Raw genomic sequence first — 27,692 nt, forward strand, 5'->3', positions numbered from 1 at the left:
TGTAAATGAAAGGCCATCATATGTGGCCAGAGGGCCTGAAGTTAATGTAATTTTTTTAAAGCTAAACAATATTTTTGGTTTTCAGCAGTGTTGTTCTAACATGTTTGATTACAAATGTTTCTTTTGGTTCTCCTCCCAGAACTGTTGTCCTCAATTAATGAGTTCAGTTTTCAGTGAGCAGTCAACAGGAAATGTAAGTATGGTGCTCATCCCCTTTAAAGAGCTCAGAGATCTATCTATTTAAGAAAAACAGAGATGAAGCACATGTAAACTTGACGTAATTTTGAAAAGGCTTCAGGGCACCCTACTGCTATTGGTTTTTTCCACATATAATTACAGTCAAAGAACAGAAATGTACTGAGATCCAGAATGATGTTTTTCCCATTATATAGTCTGATCTCAGATGAAATAAATTCTCAGTTACGTTACCTTTCCCCGACATACTGCCAAAAAAGCAGCTCCGTTGGACTTAGGACAGACAACTTTATCATAGTATGCACCCATTACCTAAAAGATAGACTAGTTTAAGCAAGAGCAAGAATGGCATTATCCTTTGCATATGCATAAATAGAAACCTGTACTAGATAGATTTGACTTGTATATTAAGATATATGATTAATTTGGTTCAGTATAATATTCCTTAATTTTACTAATTGCAAATGTGAGAAGCCATTTGCTTAGCAAAATCCTTATGTTACCGTGAAATCTAGAATACATCTGGGTAAGCATAAAAGACTAATGTCAGGTACTTCCCATGAGAAGGTAAAACATGGACTGTATGTGTTTCTGCAGATCTTTGAGTTAAACAGGCAAACCAGGAAAACCATTCAAGGACATTATTAACTCTAAGAATCAAATAGAGCAGCTATAAATAAACAAGACGTCTCTGCACAATTCCTTTACTCCCAAAGCATGACAAGCTGGGAGGAAATGTCCCGCAGAACATTAAAAGGTGCTGATGACTGAAGTGACAGCTTTCTACCATCTCTGTGGCTCAGTACACACGTACGTTAGCCCCTGTAACATCACTGGATTGCAAATTAAGACTGTATCCTGCACAACTGACCCAAAGAGTAAAGGAACAATTCTTAGAAGAACTATACTTCAAAGAAGTTCTAGAGGTGTTTTAAATTTTATCCTAGGATAAAATCTGGGTGTTTCACACCCAAACACATCTTAGAGCAGGTATTTAAACACAAAACCAGTTTCTGAAAATGTTACAGGTATGTAATGAAAATAATCAACCTCTGCAAAGCTTCCTTTGTTCCTGGGTTCCACAAACATTGGTTTCACTTCTTCTATTCTTTTAGCAAAATCATGCTCCTGTTAGACAGATAATGAACATATCAGAAACGGCCACGTGAAAATAAGCACATACCAGAAGTGCCCACAAGAAAGGAAACGCTCAGGAGCGGTCCCCACAGACCTCCCCAGCACAGCCCGTTCCTCTCTTGCCAAACAGAGGAAGAGGTGGAAGCAGAAACCTGCAGCCCTAACACCACTGATTCCTTGCAGTTGGTGCAACTCGGACATTATACAGACAAGATCCATTTCTCTTCTTCCCAACTTGCAACTTCCCAACACCCACCTCGCACAGACCCACCGCAGTACAACACCTCTGCCCTGCTCCTCTCTTTTAAGGAGGAGGAACACTTACAACAGAACTGCTCTACCAAGTCACACCGGGGACACTCAAGTCATGAGCACAGCAGTTACAAAAGTTACAGCTGCAACAGTTACAAATTAAAGAGAAATGCTCATATTGGGATTTTTTTTCCCCCCCAAGAGTTGAAACACTTAGACCAACTATAACTTGAAGGGTGAATAAAGAGAAGTCTGCTGAAATTAAATGAACTCTGAGCTCAGATCAGATGAGATAATGTATTAAAATTCTTTTAGGTTCGGTTTCTACAACACTGCAGGTCAGCATATTGTGATCAAAATAAAAGAAGCCTGACCTGGGTTTTTACTTTCCAGATTTTATAATTTACTTATTAACAAAGAATATTTAATGAACATGGTTAGATAGCATAACTACAAACTGTCTGATGTATGTAACCAAACCACATAATAGAAGGCAGAGCAATTAACATACCCTCCAATATTCCAGGCTTTTATCCATGACAGGATACGAAGGGAAGAACACCAACAGTCCATGTGGCACAACTCGCACAAGGTTACCTGCAACAAGACAGGCAAGTGTATCCCTGAGGGCATTTTCCCCCTGGGTCGGAGCACACAGACTGTAGAGGGAAAAGTAAGCTAACAGCATTTTTCCTTCCAAAATCTTTACTGCTTTCTTGACATGAATGTTTGTGTATTAGAAGCTGTTTCATTCTTAAAAATCGTTTCACTAATCCTGTTGCCAAGGCATATGCCTAACTAGCTTTCTGAAGTGTAGTATTAACAGGATAAAAGCTATTATGAGCTACATCAAACACTATGGACAAGAGATACAACATCATCTGCCATACTTTCCCTTGTGACAGTAGGATCTATTTTTAGATTATTTTCTCCACATTTTGTCCACTGCAGTCTAAACATTCAAAGCAATGGATGAGGTACCACAAGATTGCTTTTGAGAGTTTTCTAGATAAATAGGATAAACTTCTCTACTCGATTAAGTATATAATTTGCTGAAAAAATATTAATCTGGTATTTTGTGAAAGCATTTTCTTCATTTCACCTTTTAGGCCAAGTTGAACATCTCAGAGCACTCCCCTCCATTTCTTTCAATCATATCTCAGCCAAGTTACACAAATGCTCTTCTTTTATTCTGTCCTCATGTGTTAAAATTTTATAGTTGTATTATATTTGTAAAACATTACCAAAACAATAAAAGCTGACTTAAGGCAGGCTTGACACAGCGCCTTTAAAAATATGACAAGAAATTGCATTGACTTCTTGTGATCCTTAATTGCTCTGTAAATGATACTTGGCTGCATCATCTCTGTGCACTGATTTTCTAGTTTGTGCCACTTTCTGACCACGTTTAGGAATCACATGTCTGACCCAAACACAAACACCTGACAATAAAAATGAACTCCTACCTTGGAAATATTAAACCAAGGACTCAAACTCATTTTTGTATGCAACTGCAGTAGTCAGCTGCCTGAGCAAACAGAAGCATACAAAGCCAGAGAAGCATCTAGATATGCAAAGCAATCCTTTACCTTGCTCTGTCTTACCAGGTCTTATTTAGTGTTTCTCTTTCTAGATTTCTAAATATCCCGTGCAACAATCCATTTCTGAAATCCATGCAATTCACTTACCAATTGTTTTCCCCAGGGAAGATAAGTAATCCTCTGAAAACCTACAAAGAAGAAAAATCAACTAACATCATTGTATTTCTTTTTCTATCTTTTTCATACATATTGACTTCCTACAAAATTCACCTAAACTACCATATCCACACTTCCAGTTGCTCTCCTTCCTGTGGCAAGCACCCATCCCAACGACACAAACCCATTAATATCTTACTATTTAATTACTATTAAATATTGTTATTATTAGCACTGAAGATGATCTAAAGCTTCAATATTACCAAAATGTAACAAGTAGAAGTAGGCAGCCATATGAGTTTTAGGATTTATATTAACAATTTAAGGGTGAAGAGTTCTGCCAGAAAAGTCAGAAGATGCTGCCAAACCTGACTAATGTTACAACTATTTAAAATAATTATTGATTAGGTGTGGTGCGGCTGCGGGGGCAAAAAGGATAAATTTGGTTACTGTGGTTATTATTTAGTCATGGCATAAGCCAAGAAAATCACTTTTGCTTTGACTGAAAAGCAGTATTTATGATTCTTCCAGCCCTGACTGAAAAGTCACCTGTTCTCTCATGCCTTTATGTTTCTTTCTCTTCAGTGCCCTGTAATTTTGCATATTGTTTTCCCAGGAAACTTACATATGCAGGGAAAAAAAAGAACATTTATTTTTATAAGATCTACTGTATAGCCACAAAGACGTTGTCAAAACACGGCAAACGCTGTGAATTCCCTTCCTTCAAAAAAAAAAAAAAAAAGGGTGTTCGAAAATGAAAAATACAGTCTGAGGAGGATTTTCCAGACTACTACGACTCTGTAGAAATCAACTATAACTGCTGAGTCCCTTTCCAGTTATGTGGATCATCTGGCATTTTTCCCTTTTTTTTTTTTTCAGTAAAAGATCTTTAAGATCTATTTTTTTATTTTTCTGCATTACTAAAAAAAGAGTAAGGCAGGCCTGCAGCCGGCTACATTACAAAATTCTCAGCCAGAGGTTCGCCTGTGCTGAAATTGAAAGAGACTTAAGAATGTACCAACACATAAAAACGTGTGTACTACAGGAAGAAAGTTAAATGGAAGGACATGCATACCATACGCAAGGAACTGATCCTCATTTCAAAAGACTACAGAAGGATTACATCCCTAAACACAGTACAGCACCAGCGTGATGCCACTCTTTAGTAACTGCAGAGAACTGGCAAGCACAGAACCTTCTGCCATGTCCACCAAAGCGTGAAACCACCTTTTAAAATTATATGCAGAGATGCCAATGAGACTATCATACTGCACAACGGAGGCCAACATACAGTGAAACCAAGTTTTGGCCTTCCCTTCTGGCAGTATAGTCAGCAGAAACATTGTCTACTTTGAAGAACAGACACGGGCAAAATGGTGAAAGACCACAGAAAAGCGAGAAAAATGATGATTGACAAATATTTGGATGTATTTTCCTTAAGAAGGCAATGCAGAGGCAAAAGGGAGGCTGGTCATGGTGACGAAGTTTAAATATAAAACCAGTTGTTGCAAAGGCCAGTCAAATCAATTAAGCTTTCAGCAAAGAAATTTAGGATGGGGCTCCATGTCAGTGAGGGTGGACTGCTCTGTAAGGACAGGGAGGGGGTACCTGAGCGTGATAGGAAGGCATGTAGGGCAGGGGTCTTGCCAGCCAGGGCTCAGACCCACACTAACAGAGCAAGGCAAGCAGAAAAGACTCGAATGCAGTAACGAAGCTCAATCACAAATCCAGATCATCAGGCAAAGTCATGATGATGGGAAAGGCCCAAGGTCAAGGCAAGAATGCAAGTCAGTAAACCAGGAGCAGGTCCAGTGACAGCAAGGAGTGTCACAGTCCAGGGATGGCAAGGCAGGTCCGCAGTGACAGGCAAGTCCCAGGTCAAACCGGGAAGTTGATCAGTAGGTCAGGGTCAGATCAACAAGGTCTGGCCAGGTGTGGTTACGATGGAGCTGGAGAGAGATAGTCCTACAGCTTGGGCAGTGACTGAAGGGCTATGCCAGACCCTAAGTGGAGCTCCTGGGTGATGGCTGTGGGTGGAGGCCCCAGCTGAGCCTGGTCAGGGCCATTAAGGACTACTAGTGCACTCAGTGCCCTGACATTTGACCCCTTCCAACCCTCCAGTTCTAAATTTTCAACAGTGGCGGTCAAAGGGTGTTGTTATTCAGCACAGTGTTTATCCAAGAAAAGAACTACAGAGACCACTTATTTCACTAGCACCTTCCTGTAAGCAGAGCCCAAAATGTCAGAACCCAAGACTTCAGAGCAGAACCTCACGTGGAAATTCATTACCTTCTTTCATAGGTAGAAGTAAGCACCGCTCCATCAGGTCCCTTAGGAATGATCCCAACCCAGAGCTGGTGTTTATCAATAACGTGAGGATTCTCCAAGCAAACAGGGAAAGGGCTAAAGAAACACAAAAATAAGATCCCAGTTATACTCACTATACAATTTTTTTACAGGCTACCAGTCCAGAACGCTCAAAAATCCTGAGATAAAACCTAAAATCACGAGAGCAGATGGTGCATTTTCCATAATGCTACTATTCACACATCTAGGTACTCACATCTGCATTTCCATTGTAAATGATGAGAGGGGGGAGAGGGTCCCACTGGTAAGGATAATCGTCCTGACTCCCTGTCGAACAAGCTCATGCATGCTGTATCCAGGGCTGAAACACCAATAGCTTAATGTCTTTCCTGTATCAAAGAAAGAGAAAACACCAAGAAAAAATAGGATATGACTAGCATATAGCACATTGTATCTGAACTTCTGGAAGTAAAATATAGTTTAGAAGGTCATTGCTCCCTTGCACCTTAAGTAGGTTCTATTTTTAATCAAAAGATGGTTATAGAAAAGTCAGTGTGTCAGATTTGTTTTGCTGGCAAGTAACAGGCAGATTGAGCAGCTAAAACTTATCAGTCCTTCATCCACTGATTCACTTCTTGCTGTCAAGGACAACTAGAAGGAGAAGCATGGTAGAAGAACTGCAGAATACCGGGATGAAGGACAGAAGACTCAAGTAACTAACAAATAAATAAATACATCTCCATCCCTGCTCTTGCTTGGAAAGAGAACCCCTTCACCACCAGGAATTTCCAATGGCTATAAACCTTTCACCTAAACTTTCCATTTTCTCAGAGTCAACTGCTAAACCTTTCAAATTCTGTTCAAATCTTTTGTGGATGTGGATGTACAATGCGTGTGACATTGAAAATCTGGGATACTATAAATTATCAACAGAAAGAATATAAAGAAAAATGGATAAACCAGACTAATTATTTCTTCCATTGCTCAGCTTACAGTTATACTATTGCTGGCCTTGCTGAAAACTTAGCATCAGCTTTTCAGAGATATTCGGAGGAACATGGGAATGAAACAATTATCTAAGTCAAGAACAAGAGCAGCTAATTAAAACATTAGCATTTGTTTCTGTTTTGCACAATTAGTTTCAGTAAAAAAAAAAAAAATCTAGCATCCACATATGTGCACGCCTTTTATATGTACACATTTCATACAAAGACTGTATTTCCAAAATGGAGCTGACAGTTTCAGGAAATCCCCAGTAATATGTGCCCAATGAGTCACTTACTGCTTAGAATTACAAGAGAACATTTATTTTAAGCTAAAGTTTTATCATTCCATCTCATTTGGGCAAATCCATCCAGACAACATCCAGATTCTAGGAGAATCCCATTCCAAAATTTAATAAATCCTGTATCTCTTGAATTCACACTAAGAATTGGTGCAAATTACATTTAGGATCTGTATATGGACAGGCCAGTAAGTATCTAAAGACAAAAGCAAAGTCACATGCCAGAAGCCTAAGAAATTCTAATAAAAGCAAAGTGTGCTGATATGGGATGGCCTAGGAGAAAACAACACCAACCACTCACATTTGCCTCACCAGTGTTCAGTTTGAAATACACTTCTCTGTAGCCCTGCAGGGTGAGTGCTGGGCACCCATTACCCAGTTCCTGGAGAAGCTGGAATTGTAGTACAATTTTAGCCTGGTGTTCTGCGATTACGTCTTTAAGTTTAACAATATTAAATCTATTTTAAAGGTCCCATTCACCAGCAGGAACTGTTGGATGTTACACACAGTGGATCTCTGCCACAGCTTTTTCCGTTCCTGGTACAAGGACAGCTAAACTATGGGGAAATGGTTTGCTAATAGTTTACAACGTGGTGATTTAGAGCAAACCAAGAGCAAGAGCATTTGTTCTTGACGTAAAACGGCAACGGTTCAATATCGCATTCAGAAGTGGCACCTGTGCACAGAACAGATAGCTAGGGCAATAATCTCATCAGCTACCCCAAGCTATGCCACTTCTCCTCACCAATTACAGTTTATAGAGAGTTACACTTGAGTGAATAATTTTCATAAAATCCTTTGAAAACAGCTATTCTTAAAAGGTTTGCATTATTTCTGTACAATCTGCTACACCACTACAGGGAACTGGAGACTTGATCAGTCTTGTCTGGCCTCTGCTAGGTTTGTACACAGTGCAAGTCTCAACAAATTGCTAGTCTGCTGCATAGGTACTTGCAAAGAATGTTTTTATCAGTATGTGTCTACTAGATCACAGAAGAAATCTGCAACTGCTTTCTATTGTTTTTGTGTATAAATCCTCCAAATTACGCAATAAATCTAAGTGTTTCTATTAGCCTTTTCCTGCATACATATTTAACAAAATCTACTTTGAATCATTCCTGTAACTTCAACCTCCAATTTAGCAATGACTCAGGAAAACAAACAGCATGCTTCTGTTCATAAACAGAAGAGAACTTACTTTGTGGAAACACTTAAGGGGATGCTATGTGCAAAACCACAACATTTGTGCAAACTCATTCTTTGAAAAATGTTACTTTTGTCCTTAAGAAAAGGACTTCTGTGAAACAAATACTTAGATTCTCAGGAGCATTTAACTGAATAATTAAGTATACAGTTATGAGACAAGGCATTCACCAAGACCCTTGGAGAGTATTCTATTAAGAAGGCTTAGGTAAATGGATCTGCATCTGTCTTCTCTAATCAGAAAAAGGTTTGTTTTTCACCTAGCTGTATTTATTAAAAAAAAAAAAAAAAAAAATCAGAAAGAATGAATGGTGAAGTCCAACAAAGTCAAGCTCAGTGCTGCTTTATCAGAGCCTTAGGATAAGCCTTTGATTCAGAAACCAAGTTCATTTTCTTCTACATGCAGCTCTGAAGCAGTTATAATGAGGTAGTTCCAGATACCAAGTTCTGCAGAGCATAAGGAACAAAACAGGTGGGAGGAGAGAGACAAGGAGAGGGAGAAATCTCAGTTGAACAAGAAGGACTGAAAAGTATCACTGGGGCTGAAACTATCAAGAAGTGAACAACACGCCCTGAAGAATTTAAGAAGCTGCTCGAAATAAAGGTCATATCTCAGAGAAGGTAACAGTGCCCTGAGGCCGTTACCTGGCATGGCATTTTCTGGCTGAGAATTCACATTCTCAAGCATTATTTCTCTGGCACATCACGTGAACCTGCACTACAAAGCTTCAGAATGAGCCAACCCTTTATAACTCCTCCACTATATGAGTAATTTCAAGAGAGATTAAGAACTTTAATGGAATTTACTCTTGGCATACATTTTCAGTATCATATCTATACATGAATCTCCTTCATGTAAAAGGTAGTTATAGCCTTAGCAACACAGAGTTTGTGTTTAACACAACACAGTTATACAGCACTGCACAAAGCAGTGCTGGTACAAGGATGTTTTATACTGAGATTGCTTATGTCACCTCCCCTTTATAAGTAATTATCAAAGTGAAAAGCACCCCCTCAACTCATCACATCCACAACAGAGCTGTAGTTGGAAACATAAAAGTGCAAAGAAACACCCTCAAACAATCCTAAAGTCCCAAAGTCTTAAAAACCTACCCTGTTCTAGAGAGAGCGAGCTCTGGGGCGACACTAATGCTCCAAGTCTCTTCATCTTACAGAAGATGACCAAAAGAATCCTACAACCAAACCACCCACTGGTTCTCTGCTAACTGAGAGGAGGGAAAAATATCTTTCCCAATTCCACATCTACTGATGGTTTTAATTTGGACCATGGCAACAAGGCATACTAATCATGCTCTTAAGACTTCCCAGCTCTATGAGGAACACTGCTATGCCCTTTGGGTTTAAAAACATTTTTGCATATAGACAGATCTGGAACATGTCCTCATTGAGTTATTCTGTTCAGCCCTTTATTCCTCTGAGTAATTTTTAACATTTAAGATAACAGAGGTGGTGTTTCACTCAAAATCCTACAACGACATTCCAAAATTTGCCAGAGGAATCCTTGTTAACAAATGTGAAGTAACGCAGATTGGGATGTCTTCAATTGTTTTCTCTTGTTTGAATTAGAGAGGAGCAGTCGAGTACTTTTCAGTGCATCTTTTGCATGAGCCTCCCCACGACCAAATCCCGTACCTTGTTTTTTTGCAGATGATGAATTCCAGAGATCTGTCCTTTGTTTCTTCTTCTGATTACTGTTATCCAGATGAATATGTACCTGAAGGAAAATAAACAGAAACATTTCTAGAGATGGCTACAGAAATGAACTTGCATTTCATCCCTCAAAAAACCTAACCCATATTAAGGGAAGTTAACATAACTAGTGTCACTTTTATCGTGTTAATAAGGTTGTATTCCAGTCTTTCATAATGTATCTAACAAGGAGAAAAATAGTATGTTACCATTTAACCGGCCATTTTGAGCCAGTTTATGGGAGCAGCTTTTCATGGGCTGCCCTGAGAAGAGACAAAGAACCCAATTATTTGGGTACTGTCCACCAGCATAAAACACACAGACTAGGAAAAAGAAAAAAATATCATTGCATTAGAAAGACTTGCTTCATTTGGCAACAAAAATAGTACCAAGTCTTAAATTTAATATGAAAGTTACCTTTTATCTAAAAAAAGATCTGTTCCTAAAATTCATTAAAGCATCACAGCCCTAAGTCCCAGACTCTAACTAAATTATAAGGACTCTAGGGGGGGAGGCTCAGTGGCTCTACTGTACTTGCTTGGTAACAGGCTAAACTTAAATCATGAGAACAGATTATTGGAAAAACACATCAATTCTTGCATATTATGCAGTATCAAAGTTTTCAAATTATTCATATTTGCTGTACTTCCCTCGTTTTATTTTAGAGCTTCTTTAAAAATTACTGTGTAGCTCCCCTTTTACCTTGGAACCTAAACCACAGTTCCTTTAGTGTACTTTTTGTTTTGTTTGTTTGCTTGTTTTGTTGCTGTGGTGGTATTTTTTGTTTTCATTTGTGTTCTTTCTGGAAGAACTTGCATGTCCTCCCTGTAAACAACATCATCATTTGCTATACTATCCACATCATTCTGAGACTTAGATACACTAAGCACAGACATTAAATGCCAGTGAGGAAAAACGTAGAACATACAGCATCCTGTACCTTATAATATTTCGATATCGACTGATGTGGCATGAAACCTGTTGTGCCTTCTGGAGGATCGATGTTGAATACTGTCTGGAAAATGGATGTAAACAAATGCAAAGATTTAACAACTGTTTCCAGCAAACTCCCTAAGGTATTTTTGCACTGCCAAGTATCTCCACAAAAATTACTGCTATGATAACCTTAAACATATCTCCTTGATCCTGTTATTAAAGAAAGAAAGAGAATTTTGAATATATATGTTTTTTACAGGCTATTCCTGCTAATCACATGACTTTCTCCTTGTTCCAAAAAGTACAAGCCAGTATCTACATATATCCAGACTATACAAATGACAGTACTATTATGCATGCTGCTCGCGACTTCTGGCTGCAGATGAACATAAACATACCACAAGTTCCTGAGATCACAGTCACAACTGAGTGTAAAAGAACTTTTTGAATTCCCTTAGTTTAAAATTTCAGCCATGATACCCTACACTAATAATACTCTGCTTAGAAAATAAATCAGGTTGTACTCTCATATCTAGTTGTCTATATATGAAATGAAAAGCTTCCATCAACTCTTCTGCACAGTTACGCTTCTTCCCCTTACCCTTAGTCATAGGACATCACACACAGGAATTTCAAAAATATGGCATTCCAGTGCAACTTCAATGAAAACAGCTGTGGTTCTCAAATATTTATAACTTCTGCTAATTTTTCTAAACAAAATTTCTTCAGACATTTAAAAGGAATTATCCAAGCTCATAAAAATATCAGATAGTTACAACAATAAAGATGTTCTCCACCAGTCCAAAAAAAAAAGCATATAATTCCTGGAAATACTAACTTCTGAAAAATAGCCAAAGACACGGTGTACTAAAAAGATTTAGTAAGTGTTCTTACCAAAGAAGAAAAAAATTTGCTACTAAGAAGAACAAGCTCGTTATAAATTAAGTCTTAAAGACAAGGCTCTGTAACAAGAAAGCACAGTGTTTAATTGTGACCTAGTCCTACTTAAAAATATCCCAGGATAGCAATCTATCATGTGGCAGATGATTTGCAGTAACCGTCCACGCGCACGTCCTCAACAGCAGCAAAGGGATCTCCGCTTTCAGCAAAAATCTGCTCTTCCAATCCAAACCACCTTTCATCCCTCCGCAGGCTAAACGAGCACACACAATTATCCCCAGCCCTGAAGAACACACTGATCTGTGGGCTTGGGTCACCGGGATCTGGAGACCTGGCTTCTGCTTCTCAGTCTTCTCACCTCTCAGCTTTGAAACTCTGGGAAACTCATCTAAATTAAGCATAATTCACCTTCCCCTCGGAACAGTGACACCTTCCAGTACAAATCATTTTGGTATCTGGGTACACAAATTCTACTACTGTATCAGAACATACATACAGGTTTTGTTGAACCACTGCTACAAGAACGAAAGACTGTGTATGCCACTGTGAATATGCACAAATAGCAAGGAGTTTGGTGCTGCAAACCTTCCAGGACCGTTCCAAATACAGCCAAGTAACTTGTCTTTATCGTGCAAGTCCTCAAAGTTTGAATACAGTTCTCCATTTTTAGTTTGACAGGGGGTGCTATTCTGTGGTGTCCTTTTGGACATGTATGCTGCTCTCCACCTGCACAGCAGATTCAACACGACTTCGTACACCGCTACACGACAAAGTAAGCACAGAAAGTCCTACTAAGTAAGAAAAATGAATCACCTATAGGAATTACTGTGTTAACTTGAGCTGACTGCTCTCCTACAAGCATCTACTAATGTTTTTTATGAAAAAGTTAAATTATGAAGATTATCCTTTCCTATGAAATTCCAATTCTAGAAGAAGATTCACAATTAAGCTAAGATAGAAGGTAAACCCTTAGGTGAAAAGCAACGACACCAAACAATTCACACTTTCCCTTTGTAAGATTTTCTAGCAATCAGCAGGACGACAATCTGAGCGCTGTCAGTAGGTGTTGGTACATCTAACAAAACAGACCGGAGTCATGCCATTCAAAATAAATAAAATCCAAGACTCAGGATAGGATTTTTAGAAAACATGGCTAAATTCAAATCTAGATGATTTAATCCCTCCCAGTTTAGTTAAAAGGGACACTAAAACATGTAAGCAGTAATAATCTCGGGTAAAGGGAAATTTAAGTGAGACATAAATCCTTCAGCAAAAAGGGAAAACTGAAGTACATAGTCGGTACTGCACCCAGACAGGAAAGGAGTTCATTTGCTGCAGCCAAATGCAGAGCTGCATACATAAGTAATTCGCTTCTCAGATTAAATAAATTGCTGTGTTCTTCCTCATTTTTGCTCTTACATAGATTTTACTCTCCCCTCCTGCCTGTGTTTCCATTATTTTATCACCTTTTTTGACACTACCATGCTTCTATAAACATAGATTACACTTGCAAGCAGCACATTTTCCAAAGAAAGATCTATGACATCAAGGATTTCTGAAAAAGTCTGGCAGCTCATCTATTAGGCAGGCCACCAGTGAGTGGAACAAAACCAGAGAACTACAAAGAGACTGAACATTGCCAGCCACAACAGACTAACGTAATGGAATTTATTGCATCAGTGGCTGAATTGTAATTTTTAATATTAAAAAAAATATGTAAAAAATCATGAAACCAAGTCAGAAAAGCAATGATCAACCCACATTAAAATGTCACCATATTATCATCTGCCTACTAGGGAAGTGGGGAAAGAGATTTTTTTGATTCCAAAAACCCACAAGGATTTGGCAAATAAAGGTGTTGTTTCACTGTCAGGTCTAATTCAACCTGACACCCATTAGCTCAGGGCAAGATGACACTCTGAAGTCACTGAATTCTGGGAATACAGTGAACTTAATCCCAAGAATTAGCAGATTTTCCAATATGTAACACTACAGCTAAAATGTTATCTTGTTTGACATTTAAGATGTCCAAACATCAACCTCCTTTCAAGTGTCACTCAAGAATATTAGAGCTTTGGTCAACTTCAGAGGGAAGCTAGAAATTGAATTTCAGGCCACTGGCTCACTGTACCTTCTAATTTTGAGGCCCAGGTTTCTCATAATCAAAGGTTTTGCAAGTGCACAACAGAGATATAACTGACAGCACTATATCGATACCGTGTCACATTCGGTTCCTGTAGCACTGAAGATTTTTATTTTAAAGACCCCTTAATTACTGAATGAAAAAAAATACAGTTAAATTATATTTTATTTCTTTGTTGGTGTTTTTTTTGTTTGTTTGTTTATTTGTTTGTTTGTTTTTTGGTTTGGTTTTTTTTTTTACATTAGCCTGTCCTGTTATTTCATGAGGAGGTCTCATTCCCAAACATTGCTGCTAGAAAGTAAACAGCTCAATGACCCAGCTCCACCTGGTGGAGGCTAAACCCAGACAAATTTCAATCAAGCATCTCCAAAACGGGATATCAAAGCTGTATAACAACAACCTGGGTGAAAATCAAAATAGACCATCCCATTAGGTAGCAGCTTTCTCCTCAATATGCCAGACTTCCATCACTGCATAAATGTACTTACAACCAAGAATAAAATGGATCCAATGCCTTTCCACATTTTTTAAACCAACTCTTCTATCCTTCAGATACATATAGAAGCAGCAGTAATTATTTACCTGGATAATATCTGAGAGCTTATGCAGTCCAGATGTATTGACAAATATCCCAGTGCCTAAAGAGAATAATAACACATGATTACTTTTACAACACAAATATACATCTGTCTGTTTATATCCGTACGTTACCTGAACAGTACAACACTGAACACAATGCCTTGAAAATAGTATCTGAAACGAATAAATTATTTCAAGTTTTTCACCATTATTCAAGAAGAAAGGAGAAACGTAAAACTGGCATTCCAAAGAAGTTTCATGTCTCTGACACATTGGGAAGCTGCCACCTGAGACAATTACTTAAACTTCTGAAGGCTCCTCTACATTACAAATTGGAAAGGAGATCATTGAAACAAAGATAAGCATGCTTAAACTGTTTGGTTAATTTTTAAAAGCTCACACAAGTAATATTAGTCTCATGAAAAAAATTATAGAAGACTGACTACCCAGTTATGCAGAGACAAAACTAACCTTTGCTGTAGCTATAAATAAATAGCCTTCTATAGTCACCTCCAAGCTTCTAGTATGCTTAAAACAGTGACTACAGAGGAGCAGTCAAAATAACATGTGAAATACACTGATGATGAGAATTCGACCACAGAAATGATCAACAGATGCACCCGTTAAGCCAGAGTGTGAACAGCCTAAAAGGAGAAAGATGCTGGGGGGGGGGAAAAAAAAAAAAAAAAAAAAAAAAAAAAAAAAAAAAAAGGAGAGATGCATTCTCAAAGGATGCACTTGCAGAACTGACAGTCTCTATTCTAGTCTCCACAGAGTGGATTTGCTCTCTTCAATGCTTTCACTGAAGAGTTTGCTAGTAAGAATTAACTAAATTATTTCCCTAGCACACACAGAAGGAGATTTTTCTTTGCAGGACAAATTAAGAACAAGATGCTGATAGACAGTAGAACAGAAGCTTGCTAAATCAAGAAGAAAACCCATATTACATGATTCCCAACATTCTTGTTTCATAACACCATGCCCAGGGAAGAACTCAAGACACTAAAAGCAAACTCCACCCCACAGTCTTCTGGTTCTGGAGAAAAATAGCATTGTGTGCAAAAATCCTCTACATATGCACATGTATGTACACATATATGTTGGAACATGTTCAGGTTTTGACACAAAGTGGATCTTAAAACTAGTTCTAGTGCATGAACAGACATAAAACATGTTTCCCAGCAGAGGACCTCACAGCAAATCTTAATAAGATGACACAGGTCCTCAGGGTCAGAGTTGAGCCTTTAAAAGCTTTATAATTTAAATCTAAACAAAGAAGACTTTCTCCTCCCCTCAAACAATGCAAACTTCCAACTACAGAGAAAAGTCTGAGTGAAACAACTAACAAATCTACACTTACGGCCTGAAAGAAACTGTAAAATCTGCTCTAGCGACTCCAAGAGTGAGGATTTGGTCTGGAATGTTATTTGGGCCTCTGCAAACAGATCAAAGATGTAGCTGCATTTTACAAAAAAAAAAAAAAAAAAAAAAAAAAAAAAAGCACAAATGGGTAAACACTGTAAATAATCACATGGACACAATTACTGTTGCTCTTTCATAACAATTTCACCATCTAGTAGCAAAACATGTTCTTGTCTCCATGAAAAAGAAAAATTTACAGGAATAAAAGTATTTGGTTATAAAGACAGCATCTTGACATGACAGAAAGCATACTAACCTCATCCTTCACGCTTTTCTTGATTTCTTTACAACATACAGTATGTATTAATTTACAAACAGATTTGCATGCAATTTTCGTGATTTTTTTACAATGTACAACATGCATTAGCTTAGAAATAGACTTAGAGAGCTCTGAGGTACCCAAACCAAATCACTGCAGCACTAGTACCTCTGTTTAAATCATGGCACGAAATTGAAAGAAGGACAGTGAAGAGCTTCTTCTAGTTCAGAATACCTGACAGGCACACACGCAGCACAGGATTTTTCACTCTTGAAACACTTTAAAGGGCAGTACCACTAGAAACAATGATTACTACAGAAAGGGGATGTAAAGAAACCCAAAATTTAAATAAATACTATTCCCAGAAACTAGAATAGTACTACCAATCCTAACAGCTGACAGTTTCACATGGCTCTGGAATTTGCTGTGCTTTTAACATGTAAACATAGTAACATGAAAAAATTTACCTTCCCTGTTTAGTGACTCCACTATCATTTGGTGGCAGCTCCACTGCATCAATAGCACTTTCCAGCTGAAGAAGAATTTCTTTAAAAGATTCAAGAGGGGGAAAAAGTTATGGTTCACAGAAACTTACTTCTGGGATACATCTAAGCCTCTTTTCCAAAGGTACTTTATAACAAAGGCTGTTATCAAAGACAGCAACCTAGCGGTTTCCTTGATTCTGTAAACAAATCAAAATGATCAAAACAAATTTCCTAAATATCATCTCTAAATATACATATTCAACTTTAAGAACTTCTGTGACCTCAGTTCTTAGATGAAGCTTAAGTTGTCAGCTAAATGTTAAACTTCTCTGTAGACAGGGAAAGTTGTTCTTGGAAATGCTTTGTAAACATGAGACATCTCAAGCTCTTGCTATTAAGTATCATCATGTTCTTACAGCAGAATGATGCAACTAATGCAATTCCAGCACACTGATAAGATTAGAAAACGAGGGAACTTCTATAAAAGAAGGAAGCAACACATTCATCTACCAGATCTCCCATCTTCTTTGGAAAAACCTGTAACTAAACATTCCACAAAATTCTCTGAAAAAAGAGAGACAACTTTAACTTCCAAGAATTTCTCAGTTATGAGCAATGCCTACAGAAATGCTACATGAAACCGATTTACAGCTGTTGAACTTTTGAAACCGTTCCAATGACAATTTTCAACAACACAGAAAATAACCTTACTCTTTATCTTTGCTATATCTTCAAGTTCCATGTTCAGTCCTGTTGAAGAAAGGAAAGATTTCAAAGAGGATGTTTCACATCTGTTACATTCCTATTTTCCTTACGTCTTTTCAGAAATTATGAAGGCTAGAACTGTGTATGTGGAAAGAGATCTTCTGTATTTCACTCACTGTTCTCTCTCACGACCCCTCACGTCGTATCAGTTTGGCCAAACCTTTCCATGTTTGTCTGGCAGTGATTACTAATTAACAATAATTTATCTACTCATGAGAGTAAATTTTCCAAAAACTGTTAGGAAAAGTTATTTTCCAGTTCTTGGTAGCTGCACCCTGTAATCCCATTGAAACAGTGGTTTGTGGTTGTCAACACACCTGAACTGGCCAACTCCATATTGAATTCAGCATTTATTTCATTCTGTTGAACTACTTTGGCTTGTTCTTCCAGTACGACATTTATAGCATCCATTGCTGAAGCCAAATCATAGGGTGTCAAGTCAAAAGAAGATGACTCCTCACACAACTTCTCCTAAAATGTCAAGGAATGGAAGCGTTACTTGGACTGCTCAGTGTGCTATTTGCTCAGGCAATTTCATAGATGAGAAAGTTCAGATGACCAGGCTTGATCTCATTTCTGATCTCCAGCTCAGGTCGGAGGACATTTTAAACACCTGAAGACTTTGACTACTGCTAGCCATCCTTTTTTTCTGAAATGAACAGATTTTACCTCTTCCACGATACCAACATTCTACCATTCCCATCTAGTAGCAAACCACTGTGATCACCAAGATCTCTTATTTTTAATAGGTGTCACCTCCTCTGTGTTCTTAGTGTTGCTGCTAATAGATTTTTCTTGACATCCTTTTGTTTCTCCTCTGATGCAGTTGCCAAATAGCTCGCTGTCTGATGACAAATTGTCCAGGTAGCAAATTTTTTAGAGAATCAGTTTGTCCTTCAGAAGAGATATTTCCTGGTCCCTCCCACACCCTTAGGAAATACTCATATCCCTGTATCTGCTCACACAAAGACATGGTCCTTGCCTCTTATGATCTTGCAGAGATGGGGGCATGGAGAAAAAGGGGAAAGGGGAACACAAAAAAAAAAACCCAAACAAATAAAAAACTCAAACAGTAAAGCACATATTGTTCAAATGTAAAAATTTGGGCCAAAATGTATGCCAGAACAAATGTAATTATAGAGACAGAAGGAAACATACTAACTTTCTATTTAAAAAAAAAAAGTAATAGTTTGAACACTCACCAAATTGATAAGTTTGACAAAACTCTATGACCTTGAAAAGTAAGTCACATATTGTTTTGTCACAAATTTTTCATTCATTAAAAGAATCATTTTCCCTGAGGAATGAAGAGAAATGGTAAGGACTAACCTACACAAAAATGTGACTGCAATAGCTATGAAGAAATAAGTTAAAGAAAAAAATGCTGCATGTATAAACAATCTAATCAGAAATCAATTTTATTTCAGAGTAACTACTAAGTTTCCACATGTTAACCTGGAACCATGGGAGAACTATTGCAAAATGAGTAGTTCTAAAATAGATGTTCTGGTTAATTTTTGCGTGCAGGCATCAATTAATATTTTTCTAAACACTATAGAAGAAGAAAACAAACCAAAACCAAACTATGACTGGATTTCCACACATTTTTCAACAGAAAAAAAAAAGATGTTCTGATGAAAGGAGCAAATTCTGGACGCAACTGCAACTATCTCTAGTCAAACATAGCACATACTCCACTGGCCTGTTTACTGAGAGAAGAACACACAATCAGAATATAAACCTTGCAGCTGTTTGGCTGCAATCCCACTGGGAGGTTGTTCTTGTGGCAGAAAAAGAGATATATTTCAAATGTTCCTTTGCATTTCATTATTAAGGCAAAGGGCTGCAGTTTCAAGAAAACTAAGATCTCATAATGGAGCACTTTTTTTCCCTATGAGAGAAGATTTGGAAATATTACAAGAGTCATGTTTGCCATCTACTGCACTTGGACAGCTGATGCAGCTGAGCTTCAAGAATGGATCCCTCATGATTTCTTACACCCTGAAAGAGAACTCTCCAAAGAAGAAAATGAACGCCCTCATAAATTTGGAGATCCACCCTTTGGGAAGAGCCTATCACCTTGTAAAAAATCACAATAGTGTTGAAGGACTGTTAATTAAGCTACAAAGCTTTAACTGTCACAGAAATAAGAATCGCTTATGATAATGAACATTAACAACTGAAACAGCTGAGTACAGATTTTACAGACTGTAATAAGGCACAGGTCCACTTTTCTCTTTGGATGAAGTGTGAAAAATGGAAACAGTCCAGAAACAACTTACCACATTGTGAGCCTCATCAAGTATTACCACAGTCCCCTTCAGGTCTAAGTTGTGCACTCTCCGGCTCTAAAGACGATGAAGAAAATGAGGAAACTGACAAAAAGGCCTCTGAGAAATACAGATTTGGTTGACTGAGAAATTGGCTCATGAGACAGATTTGGGTTTTCATGTGTTTTGAATTTATTTTTTCTTTTGAGAATTCAGCAAGTCATCACTGCAGCTACCTCATATATAAACCACAGAATCATTTTCTCTGGAAATGAAGGTGCTAAAATGCATCATGTAAAAAGTTTATGGAGGTTACAACGGACATTGTAATGAAGAAGAAAATAGATATAACATACCAGGATGCACAACTTCATCAGAATTAATTTCAGTCACTATTTTTGCCAATAGGGATCTGGGAGGAATGGGGTGTGAAGCAGGAAGATTTGCCTTGTTTTTACAAATTCATGCTTGTGCCATCTTTGCAAGAAGAGGATGCTCAGAAAACACCCCCAACAGTACCAGATCACATAACTTCATTTCACAATGCTTCTTTGCATCAGGAGGTCAGAGATTTTTTAAATTTTATTTTTTAATTTATTAAACATTTGGTCACCATTTTGCCTTTTGTAGCATTAGAATGTAATCTGGCCTCTACTGTAATTAATGAATTACTCCAAGTTGCATGAAGATGTCAGCAGATTTGTTTCCTTAGAGTTTTCAAAGGTTTCATTTCCTGTCCATGAAATACAGACAGCTTATTGCAACAGCTTTTTTTACAAAGTCAGTAATTATTTCCAGGAGAGAGGTCCAATCTCTACTGAAAAAGTTTCCTTATTCTAGAAATCATGCAGCTGACTGCAGAAACAAAAATGTCTCAGAATGCATGCAAAAATGCTACACAGTATGTGACTGAAGATTTGTATTCAGGATGTGAATATCACCAAACAAGGGCATCACATTCTGCAAAGTTAACTCTATAAAAACATCAATGCCTCAAACAAAAAATAAAAAAGCAAATCTTTCTTAACTGTAAAAAAGAACTTTACAGAGAAAACCACAAAATGGCATCCTCCGTGGTTCTGAATTTGAACTAGGTTTTGAGTCATTTTGAAGTATATGATATAATGCATTCACTTGCTCTACATCAGGTCTTCACAGCTTATATACTAAGAGCCAATATAAGATAAATAGAAGAACAATTCCATTTAAAACCAAATATGTACATTACCTTTGAGTCTAGTAAATAGTTGTAAGGCATAAAAATAATATCTGCTTGCTGCTTCATGCTTCGAGAGAGATAATAAGGACAAGCTCTGTTTAAAAAACAGAAGTAGTATAAATTATAAAGTAATACTTGTAGAAATATTAAGAGTGCATTCAACAATCATGTACTATGTTGCACACTCTCAAGTGTTTCTAATCAACCCCTTAAGGACTTGAAACTGGCATGTTTCATTTTAGGGCCGACAGTTAGCTCTATTCACAGAAGACAAGTAGAAAGAAGTGTAGAAAATAATACCCAGCTGTGCAGCCCAACAAAACAAAGAAAATATATATTAAAGGAGAAAGCGTAGCATTCATTACTGCATTATCATTTCACCCCCTTAGGCTAGAAGTAAATGCTGCACTAGACTATTTTATCTCAACAAATCAGTCACCTCATCCTCTTAGATCTGAAACAAAACTGCAATATCATTTGTCATGTCAGATGATATTGGTAGCCTCTACTCAAGCAAGAAATAAAATATTGGTGAGCTTGACTCTGATCTGATTCAGTCTTTACACAAGTTAAGGATTGAAATAAATTGCTGTAAGATAAAAACTGCCGTGACAGAAGTTAAGGCTTTAGTGCACACATGATTTTGTTGGAAGCTGTTTCTGCAACATATTTAGCCACTCTCCTCTCATTTTGCTGCTACTTCAGTGTATGTCAAGTTCATACCAAGGTATCAATATACATGAGCAGAGAAATAGTTTTCACTATTTTCTCAAGGAAGGGGGGAGGAAGGTTAGAGGGGTTAATTTACCTGTGCTTGTTTCCATTTTTAACCAAGTCTTCGATATCCATGATTGATTCAATCAGTTCTTTCTCTGTACTCTTTTCTGTGAAAAAATACATTACAACCATAAGCTTAGGTAAAGGTATCACACAGATTTGTAGTCACCCTGATCATCATGCTCATCCACTTCCTAACGGTTCATTCTTGAAAGATGCAGAGCAAAACACACACACACAGACACATACACACACCGGCAGATTCTGGCACCTCTTCCAAACTTCTCTGCCTGCCTAGCAAATCTCTCCCTCTCCAAAACACTGGGCTTTACTTCCACAGCCAAACTCACCTTCCACGTTGTTATAGAAATGACAAGCACGAGCCATCACTTTCATTCGGCACATGTAGATCTGTAAAATAGAGTATATTTTAGCCGGGAGTAGCACAGCTTGTCAAGCAGCAAAAAGCATGTTAAGGGGTGAAGAGCTATTAGTTTTCTCAATGCTAATCTGTCCTGGGTTGAGTGAGTGGTGGAGTTTTTTGGTGGCAGGGGAGGGGGCTATAGGGGCGGCCCCCTGTGAGAAGCTTCTGGAAGCTCCCCCAGCTCCACGTCAGCTCCACTTCTGTTTGGAAAATTAAGCCCACCAGCTGCGCCTCTGCGATAACGTATTTAAGAAGGGACGTGGTGACGGGCAGGGGGACTTGGGAGGAGGAGTTGCTGCAGCTGCGTGAACACCAAGGTCAGTGGAAGAACAGAGGAAGAAAGGAGAGGGGAGGTGTGCTGGAGCAGAGACCCCCCTGTATCCTGTGGGGAGACGGCAGGGCGGCCCCCCCCTGCCACCCATGAAGATCTATGGTGGAGCAGACATTGATTTGTGGCCTGTTGCTCCTGCTCGCCTGATCAAGGTTCTGTGCCCGAAGAAGGCCGAGGTCTCATGGGAAAAGGCAGCCCCGCTGCTGTAATTCAGCACTGGGAGGATTGCAGCATGCGGGGGAGTCCCACGCCGGAGCAGCTCGGGAAGGGCTGCAGCCGTGGGAGAGAATCCAGTCGGAGGAGGTTGGTGACCCACAATGGAGCAGTGTGGGGAACGCTGCGGCCCGTGGGAGGAACTCATGTTGGAGAAAGCTTGTGGAGGACTGTCTCCTGTGAGAGGGGGACCACGATGGAGCAGGAGGAACAAGTTCCAGACACTCCCCTCACCGAAGATGAAGGAAGTGGCAGCGCTGACTGCACCCCCCATTCCCTGCCCCTGTGCCACTGGGGGAGGAGGTAGAGATATCGGGAGCAGAGCTGAGCCCGGGAAGAAGGGAGGGGTGGGGGGAAGGTGTTCTCAAGATGTGGCAATGCTTCTCACTGTCCTACTCTGTTATGTGTTGTTAGTGTCTGTAATAAATGTATGTTCTTTTTTTCTTCCCCTAACGAGTCTGCCTTTTGCTCGTGATCATAAAGGGGAATTTTTCCCCATCCCAGTCCTATCTTGAACCCCAAGCCTGGCTCTCTGTCCCTTCTCATTGCCGGAGGGGAAGGGAGAGAGAGCTGCTGCATTGTGGTTGGCTGCCAATCAGGCCTAAACCACGACATAATCCCAGTTCTTCAGTTTTAAAATCACGTGCCCCTCTGTCCACCTTAAAAGTTCATCTCTCTCATATGCAGCACAGAACACTCAGATGCTCGGAGAAAATTTAGTTATATTTTGCCACTAATACTTTTCAAAACAGTAATATTACTTGTAACAGGTAAATCAAGCACCGAAGCACTATTTTGGAATTATTGTTGCTTTTGAAAAACAGTTAACTAGCAGATCAGAAAGTAAACTGCAAACTATTAACTCTCAGATTCTACACAATGACATCCTTCTCTGGATGGAAAACGCTACCGGACTCAGAATTAAATTTTGCACTCACACAACTAGGAAGTACAAGTTCACCAAAACACACTTAGAACTACTACCTTCCCCTACAGCCCCCCAGTAGTTAAACAATGTCAGAGTTAAGAGTTACACACCATACACCAGAACAAAAAACTCTCCATGTTGTCACTGTGCATGCTTTCAAGGCTCTGTTCATACCTGCGTGTGGTTGTTCTCCTGTCGCTTCACTTCGGGATTGATGCAAAGCTGCTCTCTGGAACCCAAAACACATACCTTTGGCCTGTTCAAACAGAATACACAAAGCTGATATTAAAAATAAGTCAAGAAAGAAGAACACAGTTGTATATGCCTAGGTTGGGTATAATGTATCAAAAGCAAAAGGATGATGAGAAACAGATGAGCCTAAAATAAGGGTCAGAATCAGGAAGAGTAAATAATATAGCTGTTACAAACAGACTGACTATGTTATTTGACCTTATTGTACTGCACTTCTCCTGGTAGCAGCAGGTGGTAATGAGCAGCAGCTTACATCATCCACTATAAAATCTCGGTGCTGTTACGATGGTTCAGTCAAATAAACTGGGGCCTGTCATCTATTATAAGCTATTCCAAGCTAGCTGTGATTTTTGGAGTAAGGTTATGACAGAACTAATGCACTACAAACATTTGCAATACATTTTTTTTGCTTATTACAAGTCTGTATCTTTACAAGAAACATATAAACAAATTATTACTGCCTGTCTAAAGAGCTCAGTCAACACCCTGGCACGTCAACAGCTACAAACTGTGACAGACATTGGTATAGAAAAATCAAAAAGTTCTTCATAGATTTACATCAGCCTAAGGAATTCAACTTTGTAATGGCTTCCCATTGCCTTAAAGAAATACCCCTGGGGGGGGAGGAAAAAAAAGGTAATTTTAGAAGTAAATGTGTGAAGTACAGAACCAAAACCAGACCAAATTCAGGAAATTCTGTGATCAAAACAGATAAAAGAGGCTGTGAAGTATGAAAAAAACCCAAACTCAACAACAAAAAAATCCAGGTTCTATACATGCACATTAAGAGAACTATATTTCACTGGATATCTTTTTTACACATTCATAATTCATAAATTCAACTAATGAAATCAAATGGGTTCCTCCACCTTTTATTTGAACAGGAACATTAACCTAAATCATATTTACCTGTAGACTGTGTTCTTTAATTCGTTAATGACCTGTGTAAGTTGTGAGTGAGTTCTGGAGGCATAAATTATTTTAGGAACGTCGGTGTAATAAGCTGTCAAATCGAGGAGAAAAAAAGCAGAAAAACATTATTAGCGTGGAAAGAACTAGAGATATTATTAGCCTTCTTTCCCAGCTGGTACTATGGTAACAGTTTGCCTTGTAGAGGCAGCAAGAAATGTTGTCATCTAACCAGTAGCACACACAGAATGAGCTAAATGAGTTTCTAATGTTCTAAGAAAAAAAATAAATACATAAAACACATTTAAAATGTACAAAATGGTGAAACTGTGCTTCAGCTGCTAAACAATGGCTCCATGACTTTTATAATTACATACTTATTAGAAAAGATAGATAAAAGCAAGTGTTCTTTAACATTCCTGTATCAGCCCTACTGAGCATCACAATCGCAGTACTTACTTGAGACATCAGCGTCTGTGGCAGCATTGCCCCAGGATGACACGGGTCTATCAGGAAAGAGTTCCACTCCATTCATACGCTGTGCAATTTTTCGGGCTGAGATAGTGTCTTTAAAGTGTTGCCGCCAAGCCAGAGTGGAACACAGCAGGCAGAGGGTCTTTCCTGTGCCTGTAGGGCTCTCCAAAATGCCATTTACCTTCTTTATTGAAGAGAGAGAAAATAAAAAAGGGAGAAAATGAGCAATTTGGAGATTCAGCTAGCACAGGTCTTTGTGGAGTACTATTTCCTCAGTAAAAAAACCCAATCGCTACCTGGTAAACTCTATCCTACAACAGAAACACGCATGTACCTCACATACAGTTGTTACAAATCCACAACCTGTGGGACTCTCTAATCATCTTAATGAGGGCCAGTCCAAAACCCAGAGACAGCTATTACCCTCTACCTAGCAGAGGAATTCTCCACTTTTAGAGCAACTAGAGTGCATCACGTTTCAGCATAAGATACATTAAAATATCAGAAGTTATTGCAAAAAAAAAAAAAACAAAACAGAAAGTGACTCTTAGATTACAGACTGCTAGTTTCCTTTAGAATTAAGACTACACTCTACGTCATAGTTTAGGCAGAAAATTTTGCAAGTACTTTTAACACCTCATCCTACCAGATAATAGAATTTTAAAATGCATAACAATACTACACACTGCAGAAGAACTAGCAGCTGAGCTTGTAATACTGTGAGAATTCGTGTTCAAGTGCATGAAAAGAATTTATATATCTATATATAAGAGGCTTACAACACTTTAAAATGAGGAGGTACCAAGCAGGAACCAAACCATTGCCCGTGACATGGAGGAATGCTGAGCCACCTGGAAAGCCAAAGCTTCCACCATAAACTTGTTCGATCTCTCAGGTAAAGGACCATGAAGATCTGTTAACCAACTCCAGAACAAAGATAACTATTATAAAAAGCATCTTCTTATTTGATTATCCTATATGATAATATATAATAATAATCCTATAGCCTAGTTAAAATGAAAAATTACACTAATAGTCCAAGGACTAACAATACAAAACCAAACTCCAGATAGCTAAGGGCACACTGCATGAACACAAGGACAACTTGCTCAGCTTTTCTTTCTTGTTCCCAAGTTAGGCAGAAACATCCTGTCTACATTTCTACTGACTGCCATCTGCACACTTCTGGGCTTTTAGGAACTTTATAATAAAATACAAGTAAAAGGAGGTCAGAGACTTGGAAAAGGTGGGAGACAGACAACAAAAAAGTAAATGTGAATTGTGACAACCTCTTTTTAGAGAAGTCCTTTATTAATCAGAAGTAAAAGGCAGTAAATGAACCGAAACGCCTCGGGGCAGGGGGAGGACTCACCTTCTGCAGACACTCGAGCACCTTGGCCATGTAGGCCTCCTGGCACCGGTAGGGCTGGAAGGGGAAATCCACCGTGACGCCGTTCAGCGTTATCTTGGGCATGTTTCCCGTCGAGGACCCGCGGGGAAGCGCAGGCCCGCGCTGTACCCCGCCACCACGCCGGGCGGGGACCTAGAGCGACAAACCGGAATCGGTGCAGGTTGGCCTGCACGGCGGGATGCCGAAAGGCCCAGGTTTCGCTTCGTGATTCGGAGCGGAGACGGTCCCGGCCGACTCACACCGCAACCCGGGCAGGAGGCTCTCGGGTGCCCGGGGCCCAGCCCGGGGCCTAAGACCCCCCCACACACACACCCCCTCCGGTGCGGTGCGGTGCGGCCCGGCCCGCCTTCCCGGGACCCCCCGCCCGCCTTCCCGGGACCCCCGGCCCGGCGGCGGTTGCCATGGAAATGCGAACACCCTGACAACAATCCCCCCCGCCCCTCACCTCCCGCTCCGCCGTTCGGAATCCCCGCGCCTGTGTCACGTGATCCTGCCTCCCACCTCCCCGTGCGTGATGCGCCACGTCCGCTGGGCGCTCTCGCGAGAGCTGCGGTGTTGCCCCGGTAACGGGGCAGGGAGCCGGCGGCCAGGCCTGGGCCTGGGCCTGGGCCTGGGCCCTGCGCCCCCGGGTCGGGGCGACCCAGCGGGGTTTAAGGGGGGCTCAGCGGGGTTAGGGGGGGGCTGTTGCCGTTTGCTGTTAAGCTGCTGTGGAGGCCCGAGGGGCTCCGGGCTGGAGGGGACCGAATCCGGTGGGGTTTGGGCCGTGGAAGCGGGATGCGGGCCCCCAGCTCCTTCAGACGCTGGGTGGTTCAGCCGGACGGTCCCTTGGCAGAAGCCACGGTTTGGCCCCGAGGCGGCTGAAGATTGGTTATTTGTTTGGTAAAAGTAGCAAAGCAGCCCCTTTTTTCGAGCGTCTCAGCCCTGGTTGGCTCCCCTGGTGTGTGTGAGCGCTCCTGGGTGAGGGCTGCCCGCGGGTGGCAGGGACGCTGCGGGGCAGCTGTGTTACCACACGATGCCCTTGACCAGAATTTGTGTCCAGTGCGCTTGTGTTTTTTGTGCTGCAAGTCTGCCACCCTCCAGTGGTGCTGCACGGGGTACATGGCAGAATACTACACAATTCTATGTTGAAACTCCATCCAAGATACGAGGGTTTGTGTGTTGTGCTGAGCCTTGTAGCTTCTGCACTAAGAACAGTGATGAATTCTGACG

The 27,692-nt window shown here is 39.8% G+C and overlaps 1 protein-coding gene across 3 annotated transcripts in view; it reads right to left on the bottom strand.

Annotated features, from left to right (window-relative positions):
* Positions 1 to 26,972, bottom strand: part of RTEL1 (regulator of telomere elongation helicase 1) — a 52,296-nt gene extending 25,324 nt beyond the window's left edge. For all 3 annotated transcript variants that reach the window (XM_033001191.2, XM_033001192.2, XM_033001190.2), the window contains exons 1-22: positions 26,929 to 26,972; positions 26,445 to 26,615; positions 25,058 to 25,256; positions 24,599 to 24,692; positions 23,612 to 23,693; positions 21,892 to 21,952; positions 21,573 to 21,648; positions 20,774 to 20,858; positions 19,558 to 19,623; positions 17,593 to 17,746; positions 17,222 to 17,260; positions 16,493 to 16,571; positions 15,705 to 15,802; positions 14,348 to 14,403; positions 10,727 to 10,801; positions 9,730 to 9,811; positions 5,845 to 5,977; positions 5,571 to 5,684; positions 3,273 to 3,313; positions 2,096 to 2,181; positions 1,246 to 1,323; positions 430 to 507 (exon numbers count right to left, since the gene is read on the bottom strand). In XM_033001191.2, the coding sequence (XP_032857082.2) occupies positions 430 to 507; positions 1,246 to 1,323; positions 2,096 to 2,181; positions 3,273 to 3,313; positions 5,571 to 5,684; positions 5,845 to 5,977; positions 9,730 to 9,811; positions 10,727 to 10,801; positions 14,348 to 14,403; positions 15,705 to 15,802; positions 16,493 to 16,571; positions 17,222 to 17,260; positions 17,593 to 17,746; positions 19,558 to 19,623; positions 20,774 to 20,858; positions 21,573 to 21,648; positions 21,892 to 21,952; positions 23,612 to 23,693; positions 24,599 to 24,692; positions 25,058 to 25,256; positions 26,445 to 26,546 (1,878 nt within the window). In that variant the 5' untranslated portion in view covers positions 26,547 to 26,615; positions 26,929 to 26,972. The remainder of the gene's footprint in view (positions 1 to 429; positions 508 to 1,245; positions 1,324 to 2,095; positions 2,182 to 3,272; positions 3,314 to 5,570; positions 5,685 to 5,844; positions 5,978 to 9,729; positions 9,812 to 10,726; positions 10,802 to 14,347; positions 14,404 to 15,704; positions 15,803 to 16,492; positions 16,572 to 17,221; positions 17,261 to 17,592; positions 17,747 to 19,557; positions 19,624 to 20,773; positions 20,859 to 21,572; positions 21,649 to 21,891; positions 21,953 to 23,611; positions 23,694 to 24,598; positions 24,693 to 25,057; positions 25,257 to 26,444; positions 26,616 to 26,928) is intronic.
* Between the last annotated feature and the right edge of the window lie 720 nt (positions 26,973 to 27,692).

Source organism: Tyto alba, unplaced genomic scaffold (genome assembly GCF_018691265.1).
Source record: "Tyto alba isolate M040663 unplaced genomic scaffold, T.alba_DEE_v4.0 Super-Scaffold_33, whole genome shotgun sequence".
Lineage (NCBI taxonomy): Eukaryota > Metazoa > Chordata > Aves > Strigiformes > Tytonidae > Tyto > Tyto alba.